This window comes from Lepisma saccharinum, chromosome 16 (assembly GCF_977018435.1).
Source record: "Lepisma saccharinum chromosome 16, izLepSacc3.1, whole genome shotgun sequence".
NCBI classification, from domain to species: domain Eukaryota; kingdom Metazoa; phylum Arthropoda; class Insecta; order Zygentoma; family Lepismatidae; genus Lepisma; species Lepisma saccharinum.
This window is the reverse complement of record NC_139244.1, coordinates 69,763,697-69,783,066: the sequence shown is the minus strand read 5'-3', so window position 1 is coordinate 69,783,066 and position 19,370 is coordinate 69,763,697. Positions and strand designations below refer to the sequence as shown.

General features: G+C 41.6%; 1 protein-coding gene across 1 annotated transcript in view; it reads left to right on the top strand.

Annotated features, from left to right (window-relative positions):
• The window catches only part of LOC146000622 (uncharacterized), a 30,621-nt gene extending 12,206 nt beyond the window's left edge, over positions 1–18,415 (top strand). Inside the window, exon 2 of the mRNA XM_083138377.1 lies at positions 18,280–18,415. Within this exon, the coding sequence (XP_082994503.1) occupies positions 18,280–18,415 (136 nt within the window). The remainder of the gene's footprint in view (positions 1–18,279) is intronic.
• Positions 18,416–19,370: the final 955 nt, after the last annotated feature.

Genomic DNA, 19,370 nt, shown 5'->3' with positions numbered 1-19,370 from the left:
TCCTCTTCGTAAAATCTTCCTTTCAAAATCTCGCCGCTACTATCTTTTATTATATACGTGTGTCGGTTTCCGGGTAAAACTCGAACCACCGTAAAAAGTTCCGTGCTCCAATTTTTTGTGAACCCCTTCTCGAAGGTGCGTTTGAATTTGCTGATCCTCACCTGGTCTCCAATTTTGAATTTTGATTTCTTGGTAGTCGTGGGAGTGTACTTTGGACAGTAAACTGTAGAAATTAAATGCTGCTCGTCAGATTTCGTAACGTCAGCTGGCTTCATGCCTATCGTTCTGTGTACCGTATTATTATAGGTGTCGACGAGTTCCGGCAGTATGTCGACCCATTTGTAATTTCCTCGAAGCGTGAATCGTTTCCACATGTGTGTTTTCAAGGTTCGATTAAATCTTTCCACAATGCTGGCTTTGATGTGACTGAAGGTTGAATAATGTCGAATGTCGTGTTTCCGAATAAACTTTTGGAATACGGCATTGTAAAATTCTTTACCGTTGTCTGTTTGCAAAAACCGTGGTCGTCTGTCGTTTTCGTGAAAAATTGTCTTGAATGCTTCCGTGACGCACGTTCCTGTTTTGGCCTTCAAAGGTAGAGCCCATGCGAATTTCGAAAACGTGTCTATGACGGTGAGGAGGTACTTGTTGCCCTTGTTCAATTTATGTACATTTTTTAGATTGCCGCTACTCATCTCCACGAGGTCACTTTGCCAGAGGTCGTCGATGCCCTTGGTTACCACCGCCAAACGTTCGTAGTTGCGGCGTGCAAGTTTATGCAATTCTTGGACGATGGCTTGCCTAGACATTTTTTAGAGATTACGTTTGAAGAGAAGCACCAGTGTGATGGGATTCAAAGAGGGTGGCACTTCGCTCGTGTTTTGAATGATCAGCTTATCGCCGGCACTCACGTCAAAAACGGTGAGATCTTCGTCTTCGTGTATTTCATATATGTTGCGCGTTTCGTTCCAACGTGCCAGAGGAATGTTTCCTGCTTTCTGAACACCACGATTCGATATCAAGGTCATGGTGGGAACGCTAGCTTTTCTGCCGTGAGACCAGTATGAAAATTCGTTTATCTGAATTGTACCATCGAGGAGAAACTTGTAGTACGGATGATAAGGATGTAACATGTACAGTTTGTTACCTTCGACGAACGTGGAGATTCTCTGTTGATTGGGTACGCTGTTGATTTCGATGGCTTGCAGAGAATGCAGTTTAGCGAATTTAGTATCGACGCTAACGAGGTTGCTGTGAAGCTGTCCCAGTGTATTTTGTACGGGCAACAAATGTTCGACGATGGTATCCGTTACTGTAGAAAATGACGGTTTGATTTTCACTTCCACGTTCAACTGCTTGTAGTTTTCGTTGAGTTCTTGTAACTTGGCACCGAAAGAGGCCAGCGTCGATTCCTGCGTGGATTCCAACACTCCAACTTGATCTCTGATGTTGACGACGATACTCTGAAGGTTCTCGACTTGATTCAATTTCGAACTTTTCTCGGTAAGATCGTTCACGATGCTTCGCATCTCGGTAAACTGCGTGTGAAGGTCGGCGACGCTCTGCGAAGTGGGCAGCGTCGACACCAGCGAAGCAAGTTCGTCTCGAATCTGTTCCACGTTCGCCGTTTCCGTTTCCAGTCGTTTCAGCATACGTGATATGCTTCTTTTCAAAGCGTGCAATTCTTTGGAGGTGGGGAGATTGGCAACCCTACTCTCGAGATCGCTCAACGAACTTTTGATGTCGCTCGAATCGGATAGTGCCGTCACCGCCGTTTTCAATTTTTCCAAATCTTCGCTCGAAGGTACGCTCGTCCGTAACGATTCCAAGTCACCCTGTATGTTGTCCAGTACGTGATGAAAATGAGCAAGGTTCGATTCGACGTTCAAATTTTCTAAATATTCGATCTTCTGCTGAACCGTGCTCAACGTGTCTTGTATGCTCGTCAACGCACTCGCTTCAGCGTGAATATTTTTAATTTCTTCGTTGATCAACTCCAGAGATGCCTGAAGCGTAGCGATGGTGGTTTGAATGTGTTCGAAATCTTGATAAGCCTCCAATTGAATTTTTATGTTCGCGACGCTTTTGCCGATGACCTGCAGTTCGTCTGACGATGGTAGGTTGGTCATGGTATCTTCCAAAGTCTGTAACTTGGATTTAATTTCTTCCAACGTGCTGGCGAATTCTTCTTGTAATTTGGAAACAACAACGTGCAAGCGTTCTACATCAATATCTTTCACGACGGTTTGAAGTTCAGAGAAATTCTTTTCGATTGCCGAAGTTCGTTCTTCGATTTCGAGTTTCAATTTTTCCAAATCTTCATTTTTCGATTGAAATTGTTGTAATTTGGCCAAATCATTTTGAAGTTTATCCACGCTCAACTGTATATTTTGAACGTTGTCGTAAGAAGGTACGTCGACATAATTTTTTATGAGCGTTTTCAGTTCGGAATCGATTTTCAGAATGGGGTCGAGACATTGCGTTTGGAGCGTAGCGATCTCCGACTCTAAACTTTTGTTTAAGGTCTCCTGCAAAGCGATCAAATCGCTCCTCAACTTTTTAATTCGGACGTCCAACATGAGAATCTCTTCTGCGTGGTCTACACGCTTGGTGTTGCCGAAAATATCGTTAGGCATTTTGGTTAACGGTTATTTATAATAGGATAGACGATTCGTAATTCTACGAAGAGAGGAATAAGTTTGTCGTAATCTCCTAGGAGTTCCACGTATAAACAATCTCCTGCGGAAACATCGTACGTAATGTTAGAAAGCATTTTGTCATGCTTGATTCGAAAAATGTTTTTGCCGGTAGATATTTTGATTTCACCTACGTTTTCCGGATTCACGGCGATTTGAAGTTTTCCATCGATCGGAATTTCGTAGAAATGTAAATTGTTGTTGAAGACGTAAAACATCTTGCCCACATCGTCATCCAATTTCGTCCAAATGCTGTTAAGGTGAACAATCAGTAGACCGTTGAGTTTAGTTAACATGGAAGGTAGAAATTCATGATCTGTCGTCGTGTGGTGTACAGTCTCCATGTTGGTTTGTTTTCGGAAACCAAAGAGATTCATAGGTATGCTGGTTATTTAAAATACGGTCAAAGTTTTTTTGTAATGACAGTCAGTGTTTTTTTTTTTGTAATGACTAACAAAATATTTTTTTTTTGTTTTCTTTTTTTGTTTTGTTTTATGAATCTTCTGTTGAAGATGGGCATATGTTGCAGGTTTTGCTTTCTGCTAAGCGATAGTGCCCCCACGGCAGTGTGTGGATTCCACATTGAAGAACGCACCTCTTGTCGTCGCGTGCGTCCAGGGCAACCTTTCTCACCTGGTTGGTGGTCAACACATGGTCGACGCTCTGGATGCGCTGTTCTGCTCTTAGAACCGACGACCTGGTTTTGAGGCAATCCACGAAGTCCTCGAATGTGAGATGCTCCCGAACCACCTGTCTGCCAACACCCTTGGCCTTCTTGGTAACGCCGCCCTCAGCTTTGATGGTATAGGCCTTGGCGCGAAGACCTGCAAACTCGAGAATTATATCACCGTTCTTCTCGTCTTTGAGTTTGCCAGGCTTCTTCTTGTTGGAAGTCGGGATTTTGTATCGGTTTGGCTGGGGATAGCCTGACGTGTCAAAAAGGTTCACAAAAGCTGGTACCGTGGCTATATCCCTGTACGCATCGGGTGAGTGGACGTGGTACATCAAACTATCTGTGTCCGTGTAGAGTAGGTTGATATTGTCGTTATAGTGCCGGCGTAGTATCCCATAATATATTTGAAACATGTGCAGTTTGCTCAGGTCTAATACTGAGGCACCAACATAAATTGGCTTGTTGAGCATCACCTTGTTCTTCCTCATATGCACTAGAGCAAGCTGCTCATTATAAATAGTCCTCGATTTAAATAACGGGTTTGCTACGAGCCTGCGACATTGTACTTTGTTTGATATTAGCCTCACATCTACATGATTTCGCACATTCTCCATAGTTTTCCCAAACACCGCATTGTTCATTAACTTGAAGAAATCGCGATCGAAATCAGAAGTGGCGACTGTACGATGTTTGGTGTTGAGCTCGATGTATGACCTCAACCATTGAGAATGCTCGAACATCAAAACTTGATGTACTGTGCGGACGGTAACCCCTTGCTTCATCAACCACCGGAGGTTTTGGTAGTGCAGGACATAACGCTCTTTGGGCTCGAAGTCCATGACGAGCTTCTTCTGGTTGGAATCGGGTGGACACTTGAACTCGGGTGCAGGGGGAAGATCGCAGAACAAATCCTGCAGCTTCTCGGAGAACTCGAGGTCCACCTCGGCAAAAAATCCGCATTCCTCATCGTTGAAACCTTCAACGTCGAAGTTGGAGGGATCAGCCCACTCGAAACCTCTAAAAGGGAGTGGCTGAATCATGGAGTGTCCGTAGAGGTTATTAACGTCCGTGTACATGATGTAGCTGGACGGTTGTGAGGGGTCGTAACCAGTAGCCATGTGATGGTTGTTGGCATGCGAGTGTCGCTGCGACACCTGGACCATTCCACCCCGCACGGCACGTTCCACAAACAGCATCATGTCTACGTCCGAAAGAAGCTCCAGCTCAATTTTCGTCACCAGAAACATGGCCGACCATGCCAGTCCGGGGAGACTATAGAAGTAGGCGGGATCCAGGTGGTAGATGGTCTTCGCAGTTGCACGAAACGCCTGGATCACGTCGGCGAGGAGCGTCACATCAAGTCTGAGGTAGGCGTCGTGGTAGTCTCCGAGATTTTGGCAATCCAGCTCGCGCCACATGGACTGAGCATGGTTATAGTCATCCTCAGAGATGCCCGAGCCTCGCAGTTTGCTATAGAAGTTTGCTCGAGGAGGAAGCGACGTCTCCGCAAACTTGGTAGAGTCGGTGACGTATTCGTAGGGGTAGACCCCCTTACGCCTGAAGAGACTGGCGTCCAAGTTCGGAAAATTCGCAGAGGTGATGAGCATTTTCTCGTCGCTAAGCTTCCCCGCGAGAGCATCGAGGCTGGCCGGGAGGAACCTCAGGGAGTCGAGGAAGCGAAGTTCGACGGTAGAGTCGGATTCTGGGATTCGAACCCATTTGCTTACACTGATGTAATGCTCCTCGTTCTGCGCCAGGACGTTGATTCGCTCGTTGTCGTACCCAAGATGCTTGATCAGGTGGTGAAAGTCGTACCCCGAGCCATTGTGAAAAAACACAGGGATGAAGCGCGGGTCCCGAGCCAAGCGGTTGCAGTCGTTGCACCAAGAACCAACATACCTACCGTTAAAGTGATCGTGGTGTCGGACTTTACAGTTGTTGGCGGTGTACTCCTCGACGCAGACAGGGCAAGCGATGGCCTCGTCGTGTCTATGTTGATCGTCGGGGGACAGTGGGAGCATAGACTTGGGGGTCAACAGCACCTTCCCTATCTCGATAGCCTCGACAACCATCCTCTCGAGGAAGTGTTTGGCTGCGTCGAGACCACGGTACACGTAGGGCTCGGGGGCGATGTGTTGGTCTCGTCGTACCACAACGTATGCGAAACTGGATGCCTCGTGGAGTTGGTAAGGGGTAGTGGAGGAAACTTCGGGATCGGGATCGCAAGTGGACAGGGGTTTGAGGAAGGCCTCGAAATCCGCGATGATGATAGCAGGGTGCTCTACCATGGCGCCGTGCATGTGGAAACGCTCCACGGTGCCAGGTTTGGGCAAGTCTGCCAGCCCCGGTTCGTTGGCTTTGCAGTAGAGCTTGTGGTTAGCGAGCTTCTCGGCAACGATGTTGGGACCTCTGATGCGCTGGTAATCCTGCTGTTCTCGATTATCAAAAATAGACAAGCACCTGGGACAAACTTCTATGTGGTGTTCGTCTTTGCTCAGCTGGCTCGAAACAAGCCGAGAGAGGGAGCGAATGAGGGTGTAATGGTGGTGGGCCTTGTTCTTGATGAGTAGGAGATGGATTTCTCGAGCATCATTGTCCTCTACGTCGCTCACCCGGATAGGGTACACCACTTTTTTGTCGATGAGGCCATAAACATTGATGGCCAACCGAGGGTTGTGTGTACGGGCCTCGAACTTGCGAATGTCCGAGACCTCCACCGGATAGTCAATCCCAGCAATGGCATCTTCCAGTTCTGGCTCGTAGGGTAGGTAGTGGTTAACTCGGTGTGGATGGTTTTTCCAGTGAACAGAGTGTAATGCTGCAAGCACCGACCAGAGAAAACACTTGGCGTCACTGTTCTGAATATTCAGGACAGCCTTCTTTGCCGCAATGGCAGATGGTAAGGGGACGTAGCTGGATGCGGAGAAAGGCACAAACTTGGAAAGTTTGACGCGCAGTTCGTGAGGCTCCCCACACAGCGAACCTCCCGAGCCCTTAGCTTCATGTTCTTCTTGCTTTGCCAGCAGCTCCTCGACAAACTTGTTGTAGATGACCTCGAGGTTGTCGACATCCGCCAGATGCAGCATCTTCGCCTTGGTGTTGTGGCAGAAGCTGTAAATTTCATCAGACGGTTTTTTGTACCAGCAACGAAGCGATGCGTAGAATTTAGTGGAGGAGTGCGTAGCCAGTGCATTACTAAAAATAGAAACTATTTCTGCTCGCTTCTCCTCTAAAAAGCTACGAACATCGCAAAAGCCATCCGACAATTGAACGTAATCTCCTAATATTCCACCGAAAGCAGACCGGTCTGCTTTTATCGCAGGCTTGACGCGTTTAGCAGGTGGTGCATTGATGGAGGCTGCTTCTGCCTTCCTCTTGGTTGAGCTGGTCGACGGTTGAGCCCCAGATGTATTTTTGCTTAGACAAGTAAGCTTATGCTTCTTGACATACGCAATTGTAATGTATTTATTGCATCCGGAACACAGTTCGGTGGCAGCCAAATGCTTGCTTGGCACGCAGGTGCGACAATGTCTTGCAAAATTTTTGCTTGATATGGCTGTTTTGCACACAGGGCAACTTTTCATGGAGCGCATTTTTTTTGGGTATGTTTATTTATATGTGATCGGTTGGTGGTAGAGCGTTGTCTTCTTCAAATATGTGCTTTAATCAACCCTATAAAAAAATTGAAAAAATATATAAGAAAAATATGATTGTAGATAGAAAAAAATAAATATTGTATGCATGTGTAATTCTATTTAGCTTATTTTTGCTAGACACAAATCTTCTTCAGATTTTATTGCCCACTAATATATTTTTTCTACCAATTTAATAGAAGTGTGAAACTATGAAAATGTTCTGAGACAATCTTCTCTAGAATATTCTTCCCCAAAGCTAATGTTAACAACCTGTTGTAATCTAAGCATCGTGTGTATTGCATCCGGCGAAGCCACGCTAACGCCCAAGCAGCTCGCTATTATGTACCTGCACGCTCCGGATATGCTGATGATCTTCCATCCCAGCTCGCTGTTGTGTGCCTGCATGCTCCGGTTATCTCGCTTGCTTTGAAACAAAATATAAATAAAACAAATTGTATACACCCAAGCGACCCGCTATTTATGTATTTGCACGCTCCAGATGTTGCGGGGTAGGTGTATTGACGAGGCTCACCGTTGTGTAATTTTCGTCGTCCCAAGGCTTACGTATTGTTGATAGCACACGCAGAGAGGAGAGGGAGCAAAATTGTAGTTTTTCTAGATGTGTTTGCGCCATAATACAGAAATAATAAGAGGCGCCAGCGCGTGCACGTGTGTGTGTGTGTGGCACATCGTTCCCGAGAGAGGTTTACAAAAGTCACGATATACAAACATTAGTGTCCCCGGGACTTGGAAGATTACGATAAAGTGCATTCGTACTTCAAAAATGAGAAAATGCATTATTTACTCATCACGCTGTGCCAGCACAACGAATAAATACGCGAAACGTAATCTACCGATAGGCGCGCGCGCGCGTGTGTGGCACATCGTTCCCGAGAGAGGTTTACAAAAGCCGTGTCCGGATTGGCAAGCGCTCCATCCCGTTCTCCCCCGTTGCTCTCGCGTGCACTCGAAGTCGCGTCCAAGTCGTCCGAATCTGCATGTCCCCTTGTAGTACGCCTGTCACTTTTCCCGCCAGGTGTCAGCCCGAACTTCACCCGGATGGAACAGCGCTCTAGGTGACATCTGCTGCTGATTCGGACGCAACCCCGGCCACTTCTATTAGTCAGTGTTGCCCATTCGTAGGTTAGCTTCGCCTGTAAAATATCACATGATGAAATATTCTTCAGGTAAGTTGGCAACATTGAACCGCAATTGATGTTACCAGTGTTGTCAACTTCTATTTGTAGGTTAGCTTCGCCTGTAAAATATCACATGGTGAAATATTCTTCAGGTGAGTTGGCAACATTGAATCGCAATTGATGTTACCAGTGTTGTCAACTTCTATTTGTAGGTTAGCTTCGCCTGTAAAATATCACATGGTGAAATATTCTTGAGGTGAGTTGGCAACACTGAACCGCAATTGATGTTGCCAGAGTTGCCAACTCCCATTTGTAGGTTAGCTTCGCCTGTAAAATAACATGTGGTGAAATATTCTTGGGGTGAGTTGGCAACACTGAACCGCAATTGATGGCACTCAACCCGTGCACCTCCACTAGTCAGTGTTGCCAACTCCCATTCGTAGGTTATCTTTGCTTGTAAAATATCATATGGTGAAATATTCTTGGGGTGAGTTGGCAACACTGATCGCCAATTGATGGCGCTCAACTATGCTGATTACACTAATCAGTATTGCTAACTCTTATTCGTAGGTTAGCTTCGCCTGTAAAATATCACATGGTGAAATATTCTTGAGGTGAGTTGGCAACACTGATCGCCAATTGATGCTGGTGAACCCGGCTACCTCCACTAATCAGTGTTGCCAACTCCCATTTGTAGGTTAGCTTCGCTTGTAAAATATCACATGGTGAAATATTCTTGGGGTGAGTTGGCAACACTGCGAGAAAGCCTCAAGCGTTGCCAACTCCTTGCTTGAGGTTAGGTTAGACCCAAAAACAAAAACCTTGGTGATTTTTTCAAGTGAGGAGTTAGCAACACTGCGAGCGCCACCGAGCGCCATTTTCGGTTGCAGAACCGGGGACACTGCCCTACTCTGTAGGTTAGCTTCGCCTGTAAAATATCACATGGTAAAATATTCTTGAGGTGAGTTAGCAACACTAAACCGCAATTGATGTTGCCAGTGTTGCCAACTCCCATTTGTAGGTTAGCTTCGCTTGTAAAATATCACATGGTGAAATATTCTTGGGGTGAGCTGGCAACACTGCGAGAAAATAAGGCTCATGCCTTACGAGAGCAAACCGTTAACATGCACCGTAAAAGGCTACGCCTCGCTCGAGCTGGCAACACTGCAAGAAAATGAGGCTCGGTGAGATTCGCAGTATTGCCAGCTTTTTGCTTTAAATTAGGTTAGACCGAGATAAAAACCTTGGTGATTTTTTCGAGTAAGGGGTTGGCAACACTGCGAGCCTCACCGAGCCTCATTTTCGGGCGTTGAACCGGGGCACCTGTACTACTATCGTAATCCCATGATTTACATTAAATGAATGTCCTCGAACAAACCAATGTTTGAGAGCTTAAAGTTCGATTCATCTTCCATCACAAAGAAATTAAGAACATAAAAATAATTCTCCATCACTTTTCCCGAACAGTCTTTACCTCTGGAATTTGCTAACGTCAGGAATGAATGTACGTCACAAAGAAAACGAATCCATTGGCCTTTCAAGTGCTCCCGCTAATCAATTGACGCAGGCGAAAGTGAAACCAGAGTGATTTGCATTCACGGTTTCTTCTACACACAATTGCGAAAGCTTCTAAATTAATTCACCTGGTAAAACCAATTAATTTTACTTCGATTGAACGCAAGAACCACTCGTATATTTTCATGTAAGACTGCCCTTCGGCAACACTCTTGACCTTCGCTTCCAGTGTACGTTCCTGGAACAGTCTAGGAACTATTTTCTTTCAGCTGTTATTGAAATATATTGACTTGTTATTATAGCTCATATTTCTGTGGAGGACAATAGTTATCCGCGCGACCATTTAGGGGAGCGTTTTCGTATATGTAGTATTTACTTGTATATATAAAAAAGTACGTGTTTCTAAGAATATGTTATAAATATAAGCAGTCCTTATCACCAAAAAACTGTACTTTCTTTAAATTATTGGGAAAGAAAATAAAAAAAAGTATGACTTTGATTGTTTCATCACATCCAAATATAATGCAGTACATTTAGAATTTCTGCATGCTGTAAATCGTTGAATGAAATAACTCATATTTGTTTGTCAAGTGAACCAGAATACTTCTGAAAGCACATTCTTGCGATAAAACCAGAGAAAGTTTGACAAATAATTGGTACAAAAGAAAATATTATACGGATCCCAATAGTGACAAGCGCGAGCAATGACGAGAATTTTTCAGACCGATCATTGCATTAAAATAAAAAAAAATCGTTAACTTAAGAAGTGTAGTGATAATAGCATTTTCTCAATCTTGATCAACAAAGACTGGTCCAATTTACGCCATTCCTTCCAATCCCTTCCTTCCAATCCTAAATCGTCGTGTGAGAACCGGAGTGACTTAACTTCAATTTATCAAATTTACAGGGGAGAGGAAAGAATGTATTCTTAGGAATATGTCTGATTCTTAAAAAGTCACTGTAATATGTTACTCCACCTTACTGCTAAGGATTAGAAGTGGAGATGCTTCAAATAGAGCTCTTCAAAGGAGTTTATTTAAGCAAAACTGAAAACTGCAATTTTGGAGTTACGTTCCTCATGTTCAAATACGAATACGTTAAACTTCATAGTAAAGAAGTGCTGGACACAGGGTTTTTAAATGTCCAGAAACCAATAAATTCTAATGGGATCTATTGGGTTCCGCTGCAGGACCGGAATCTTCTTCCTCGCACAATTTAAAGTCCGTCCAATTTGCGTACTTTTACATTGAAAAAAGGTTACTGGGCCGTATTTTAATTGTTCCTGAAAAATGTTCCTGCACCGTGTTTAAATTGATGCGGGAAAAATGTTCCTTGACCGAATTTAAATTCATTAGGAAAAAGGTTCCTGGACCGAATTAAAATGCTTTAAATATGAAACGGTTATACACTGTCTAGAAGTGATTTACGTTTGCTGATTTTCTCCCCCAGTCCGGGATTGAATTTACTTACAATTCCTGGACCAGAGTTGACCGATCAAAAGTTGCCTTCTAAAATGTCCGCGAGTACGTTTTACATTGCAATGTCACATCGTGGTTATAGAAAAAGTAGCGCAGGAAATTTATCAAAATGCTGCTGTTCTCTCGTAGGCCAGGCTCAAAAACTCCCTTGTCGAAAAGTTACTGTACATAACGCAATGGACTATATTAGTGTGGCCTCACATCGAGTTTAAACAAACCCGTCACGTCTTGCTCTGGCATCCGATCCAGGAACCGCAGCCAATAGGAGCCGTCGATGTGATAACGTGAGGCTGCTGTGTTCCCAGCAGATATCACAACAGGGAACGGCAGTGATGCTACAACCAAGTGAAGGAACGAGCACGAGAGAATGGGGCTACATGGAGAGGGAAATTGATACGGAAGAAAAGGTCCCTGGACCGTAATTAAATTGATGGTGGAAAAAAGGTTCCTGGATCGAATTTAAATTGGTTCGGAAAGAAAAGTTCCCGGACGTATTTAAATTCATCCGAAAAAAAATTCCTGGACCGTATTTAAATTCATTCAGAAAAAAGTTTCCTGGACCATATTTAAATTCATTCAGCAAGAAGGTTCCTGGACCGTATTTAAATTGATCGAGAAAAAAGGTTCCTGGACCGAATTGAAATACTTTACGGATAAAAAGGTTCTTTACGGACCTCCCCGATGGCGCAGTGGTAGCGTCATTGTCTTGTAATCAAAGGGTCCCGGGTTCGATACCCACTGGAGGCACAACTGGTTCGGATCCCACTTTATACTCTAGGTCCAGTCTAGATTAGCCTTACTGTGCATAAAGTGGACTTAAAACACCAACTCAAACCAAAAAGGTTTGCGATCCAGAACGCATTTACGCTTGCTGATTTTCTCATCTGGACCGGAATTCAATTTATTTAAAATTCCTGGACCTTTAACAACCCTGGAAATGGACTCACGTCAAGTATCGAAGGTTGTAACAGTATCAACACTGCGCTTCAACTGTTGTTATTTATAGTGAAACACTTCTATAAAGGTTTAAATATGCATACAGATGTGTGTGTGTATGAGATGACAAACCAAAACTTGAATAAAAAACATTACAGTGGATTCAAATATTTGCATATACTAACTGTATACTAACTCAAGGTATAAGAAAAATGTTTAAAAATAAATGCGGGAGGTAAAGATATCCGTTTTGTTTACTAATATATTTTGTTGGCACCTCCTGCCTCGTGGGGTATTCGATTCTATTCACGCTTTTGCATGAGAGACTTAGCTGATGTAATATGTTACAAGAAGAAGAGCTCATCAATGTTTCCTATACATACTGTATTCCTCATTTTTCATTTAAAATCCTTAGCATTATCTGAAAGGACACTTTCATAGGCCCAAAAGGTATATTATTCTTCCCCACAAAGTCGACTCTTATGACACCGAATGTTATAAGCAAAACATAAATTGCACTTTATAATTTTTCCAATAATTTACGGAAGAATAATAAAGGAGCATGTATGTAGATATGGAATTTAATTTTGATAATCTTGTGCTTATGCCAATTAGGCTAAAATCCTAACATCTTACACCAATTGTGGTAAAATATCTTTAAAGTATTTTTCATTAAGGTACACATAATTTAAGTATTTTCCGTAAATTGAAAGAATAAGTTAGTTCCTGTTTACAGACGAAGAAGCTGATAAGCAAATGTATACAAAATACAAATAGATGTATTCTAAACCAATGATATGTAATTATAATTAACTATACATGACTTGAGACCGACGAGAACAGTATTTTGTAAAAGTAAGCGTTTAAATGGCGGTTTCAGCTTAATTTGTTAAAATGTTTAAGGAATTCTTCTAAGTAAAATACATACTTCATTAACCTACGAATCAGGAGAATTTTCAAACTAGAACATTGTTTCAATATCGTAGATTTGCATATTGGAGCATGCTTCTACCAAAGTATTACCTTTTGTTGTATGGTTTTGTATTATTCACATAAATCTCAAAGAAATATTTAAGCTTGTTACCTTGAAAGTTATATATTACGAAAGGAAGCATATTATTGTGAAATGTGTAAATTCCCATAACTCTCAGAATAATTATTTTTCAATTTATATGCACACAACATCTGAAGATATATGGCAAAAGAAAATATGTTTCTGGGATATTGGTTGTGAAATAAAAAAAAAACTTTAATGAATTTTATAGCATTAAACTTACATTTTCTATTAAATCAATTGCTTCCTCTTTCTTCAAAAGCTTATATAACATTGATAGATCATAAAAATATATATTTATATTTATATGCCCAACAAAGACGGAAAGTATATATAAATAGTCGTTAATAATCATTATTTGGTAGTTCTTTTTTCTCGAAAGGAATGTTACTACTCAAACTCTAATACTTTCTGAGCAATAGATCAATTTATTGGTTGAAGAAACTTAAAAGACTGAGTTGACAAACGAAGTAATTTATACATATATATACATTAGTCTAGAATGCCCTTGACTTTATTGGCAAAAAAGTTTCAATACTTTTGGTAACTTTTGAATCATCTAGAAACAGAAAAAAGAACTGATAGAAACTTTGTGTTCAAAGGTTTCTTAAAGGGTGCTATGTTGGCCTCAAAGGCGGCAGAAACGGTAATATGAGATCAAATCCGCCCGACCCTGTGGCCGAGTGGTTAGCACATCGCGCTGCGACGCCAAGGGTCCCGGGTTCGGTTGTTTGTGAATGTCCATTCATCAATTTCATCATTTCATCACTCATCCCCATCTTCGCAAATTAGCCAAGAGGCACAAAACGCGAAGTAAAATAAACGAAATCAATCAATCAATCAATATGAGATCAAATTCAGGATTTCGGTGTAGAATTTAGACATCTTCTGTACATATCACGGTTGCCAGTTCACACACCCTTTACAGCTCTTGTCCACTCTTACGGCGGGCGACCTACATGTTTCCAAGGAAAGTTGGGAGCGAGGAACACACCTCAGACCAACCAGACAACAGCAGTGGATCCGAACGTCATGACTCCGAGGGAGGATACGCTGCGCGTACCTCCTTCTACAGGCTGCTGTTTTAAGGAGCTGGATTGGTCGCTTCCCCGCTCCCCACTTCCCTTGCCAGCAAGTATGGCGCCCGCAGTAAGACTGGACAAGAGCTGTAAAGGGTGTGTGAACTGGCAAATTTTAAGGTGGGGACTTTCAAGCGAAGGACGGGTATAGTTTGATATGAACTGTATCTCCCTGAATATTACAACTAGAATTCAGTTTTAGAAGAAATAATAATATTTATTTTGCAAGAATTAATTTCTATTCTGTCATTTGAAGTGACCACTTTCCTTTCCGATCGTGAACACTTCTCGTTCAAGCATGCCTTATTGAAAAGTAATGTATAACCTTTTAGTGTTATTATCATTGAAATTATCAGAAAATATTGCATTGTAAAAATAGAAAAATAACGACATAAATCCCTGCCCATTTGTAGATGAAGTGAGCTAAAATACATCAAATTGCTTACTAAGCATGTGAATATTATAATAATAATGATTATAATAGTAATGTTATTTTAAATTCGTTACGTAATTCGCTGACCTCCATGGGGGAGTGGCTTGCACAACGAGTTATGACGCCAGGGGTCTTGGTTTCGAATCTCGTCATGGACATGGGTGTCTCTTTATCCTATAATCACTCATCCTCACCTTCGCTTCTAGTCAAAATTTATAGAAAATCAAAAAAATGTCAGTTATTCAATCAGTCCATTATGGAATTGGAAGAGCAACCTTGGAGACTGTGGTACTGTCGGTAGGGTGCCTTACTGCCATTCGACTGATAATTCGGGTTCTATTCCGCGCTAGGTGACTTCACTTTTCAATTTTCCCGGCAATATCCCTGTATGGAGCGTCTCTGAGATTCACGTAGCCTCTAATGAAAGACACTTGAGAGTAAATGAGGCCGGACCTTGCTGCTGGTCACACCACCTCCGAAATAGTGGGAGAGGACTTGCACCTCCACAGGCCCCACTTAACTTCACAGCATGTTGCAATGTGCAGAGTAAAACTTTACCTTTAACTTGCGCCGTACCCTACAGAAAATATAGCCTTCTATATATTTCAAACTAACTCACTAATTGGAACTTAAGAAGTTCCTTTAGACTCTTATAGAGAGGCACCAAGAATTCACTTCCTTTTCCAGGGCGTTAGGGAAGGTATTAAAATGTATCAAAAGAGTGCACCAGGAATCGGAAATCCCTCAATTCTCTGGATTCGAGGCGAGGCATAAGCTTGCAGAATCCGCTGGATCAATTTTCTCCGTCTCAAATATCCCGGCGACCTCCAGAGAAAAACGCGAGAAGGAGAAGAAATGATAGGATTCCTGTCAGGCCAGGAAAGCACGATCAACTACGGACAAAGAGGGAACAGAGCAAAGGCGTGAAAATGTTGAGTGGACCTGAATGGCTTGAGAGGAAGTCAAAGTAAAATACCAATTCCGTTCCATTTGTGGGTCGGGTGATTTTCATTGAACCTAAGGACGTGGACTGCCAGCGGGATATAATTCATGAATTGCAGACCCGCTGACCACGTACGGTCACCTGTCAAATGTGTGTCGATGCTTCCGGGGCAAATACTTCTGCCACTGTCGTACGTAATTTTTCCCTAGGATTACAAGTCAGCTGTATCGAACTAAACACGTACCGAAGAAATTTCTCCTATGATATTTCTTTCTCTGTATCTTGGTTTTTCTCTCTTCATTTATCAATTTCAATACTTTTCATTCTTTCCTTCACCTTTCACTTTACCACGTTCTTTCAATTTTGTCACTCAATTCTTTCCTCACCTTTGCACATACTTTCTTATTTTACTCTCCCCATCAATATTTTCTCTTTTTTACTTCTGTCTTTCTCTTAAAGAATGTTTCCTTGTCTCTTAACCTCCATCATTCTCTTTGCATTTTATTTCTCTATCATTTTGCTCTGTTTCCCTCTATCTAATCCTTCAACTTCTCTGCTTCTATTTGAGTGATATAAACTCTTTCTTTATCTCATCTACTCTCTCTACAAGTTCCCTTTTTGATCTTAACCCATCTTTTTTATCTTTCTTCTTTTCTCCATTTCTCTATTCCTCCCTTTTATACCTTTTCTCCCTTCCTCCTTCACATTTCTCTTTGAATCATAACTCTCACTTTTCTTGTTTCCCTTTTATAGAAAACTCTTCTCTTTCTCTGTTTTAGCCGGCTCCCGTGGCTGAGTGGTTAGCACATCGGCTACGACGCCAGGGATCCCGGGTTTGAATCCCGGCCTGGGCATGGATGTTTGTGAGTGTCATTCATAAATTTCACAACATCATCACTCATCTCCATCTTCGTAAATTAGCCACAAGTGGCACAAAGAACGAAGTAAAATAAAGCAAATCAATCAATCTCTCTCTCTTTTCAAATTTTTGCTCTTCCCTTTTACATTGCTCTCTAACATAAAATTTATTTCTCTTTATTTTCTCTATTGTATCTTTCTCTTTTCCATGTCACCCTCTTATTACTCTCTCCCTCTCTCTACCTCTCTTTCTATCTCTTCATGTCTCTCCCTATATCTGATTCTCTCAATCTTTTATTTCTGGTTCCCTCTCTCTTTCTCTTTTAACCTCTAACTCTCTCTTTGCATTTTATCTCTCGAACGTTTTGATCTATGGCCCTCTTCTTCGTTCTTTCTCTCTTTTTCTTTGAATTTTATCTCTGCTTATACACTCTTTTCTTTTCAAATCTTCCTCTATCTTTCTTTGAAGTTATCTCTCCCTCTCTTTCGTCTCTCTCTCTCTGTCTCTCTCTCTCTATCCCCCTTATACCCTTTCCCACCGCTAATTGCATTTTATTTCTCTCTATTCCTATCCCTCTTTCTTAGAAACTCTTTTTCTCTTCATCTTCACTTGTACCAAATTATATCTTTTCTCTCTCATTTTTAGTCTTTATATTCCTCTCTATTTTACTATCTCTCTCCTTATCATTGACTTTTTCTCTCCAACTGACTATATTTCACCTCTCGTATCATTCATGCCCCATTCTCACTCTCCATATCTGAACTTTCCAATGCAGATCTAGCTATCTCTCTATTTCCTTATCTCCATTTAGCACTTTCGTCCCTTTCCTTTTTCACCATATGTTCACCATAGTTCTGCAACAATGAATGAAACGTTTGTATCTCCATTAATGCTAGCAGCACTCAAGGGAAATTGTTGAAGCAAATTACGGTGCTCGTTCGTCTGCTGATTGTGGTGTAATTCCCTTGGGAAAAGTGGAACTTTAGCATGAATTATTTTTTTATGACAAATAGAAAAAAATCATTTTTCCTTACTTCATATTCAGAACGAGCATACCAGAAAACGTAAGAATCGGTGAAAATTATCCATTTAACAATATCATTGTTGACCAGTTTAATTATTAAATTCGTCCCTACCGAGACAAAGGGGCGTATCTAAAAAAAATAATAATATAAAAAAGGGTAAATTGAGATAAGTCCACCGGAGCTTTCCTCTTGGTGGCATCTACAAAATGCCATCGTGGTGTATCTCAAAACTCAACGGATGCGAAGATACGGTCTCCATAAATGACGACGCTTCTCAAAAAGTAAGCATTTGTCGCAAGACAGAAGGGCGTACGTACGTAACTCTAGTTACTCGAACTACAAATTTACAATTTACGACCTCAAAACTAGGATGTGTCGCTGTTTTACGTGGCATGAAGGACAGGGAAAAAGAGGAACATCATGTGAAATCACCACTTGCTTGAGAATGTACCTCGAAAATATCAATGCCGCATATAATATCATAGAAATAACTTTATTTGTGGATGGATACCCTGGACAAAATAAGAATTCCATTGTAGTAACCATGCTTTTGCACACAGTAATTAGGTTGGAAAACATAGAGAATATCAATGTTCTTTCTTTAAACTTACCACTAGCAGAACGAGGGAGATTCTTCACATAGTGCCATTAGCACAACCATAGATTATGCTGATGATCTCTAGGTGCCTTCCCAACTGATCCCAGTCTTCCGCCTGGCGAGGAGAAAGAAACCATATATCGTGCACACACTCTAGACTTCTGACTTCCTGGATTACAAGACCATGGCACGTAATCTTCCCATACTATCCATCAGAAAAGATTATCAGAGAGTGTCTGTTGGCTGGACTGCAATGCGAGAGGTGATGGTGCAAAAGACTGAGAAGGACAAAGTCTTCTTCAAAGCCAGTCATCTGGTGGAGTCATTCAGATCCTTGAGTCCGAAACAATGACTGTAAGCTAAACCCAATTGGCAACTATCATGTAAATTGTACTTAGAATCTCCTAAGATTTCAAACGACAAATATGATGATTTGATGTCCCTTTGTCACCATATCTTACCTGTAGTCAGAGTAGCGGATTATATCAGGTTCTTTGAATCCTTGCCGCATTGAAAACAAGACAATCTTGCTTGCAATAGTTTCTTAGAATTGACTATTTATTTCTAAGGGTCAAAATATGATGTTCTGACAGTTTGTGATTATGTCATTTCATAGTATTTGCGACAGAAGTCCATATAGTTCTGCATGTATGTATAACTTGATATCAATATCGTTATGGTAACACCAAACATGTTCCAGTATTGTATTATGTACTTCAGGTTTATTGTTACTGTAAGTGTCCAGTAATATTTTGTTAATGGTTATGGGATATATAGTACAATACTTTCCACAATGGAATATTACGCACTAGCTAGTCTCATTATACATTCATGCCTTTGCAATGCTTTCTTGCATTTAATGTTCTTTGGTGTGTTTCCAGATTTCTTTACTTATTTTTCTGATTCTACCAAATGTTTATTTTCATTTACCGTTAAACAGTTTACCAAGTTGCTACTTCCATTATATCTTCTCTTTAAAACTGTTTTGTAATCATTAAGTCTAAATAGAAAGGTCTGTAATCTGAATTTTCTTGTATCACTTAGTACCAAATTTCCGCGAAACATTAACATACAAAGGAAGACTTTCTGTACTCTTCATAATGAAGACGCTGTGACTACTTCGGGCGTAACTCACTTATTCCCTACTTCATGGCTCACTTTATGTGATCTCCAGTTACTAGAGAAAAAGGCGTATCTGTGGCATAAATCATAATATCTACTCTGGAACATATTATCTCACAAGACAAATGAGCGTCTCTGTTTCCAATGGCCAAAAAAGTATTTTTTACTGATTTGCAAAAATGTAA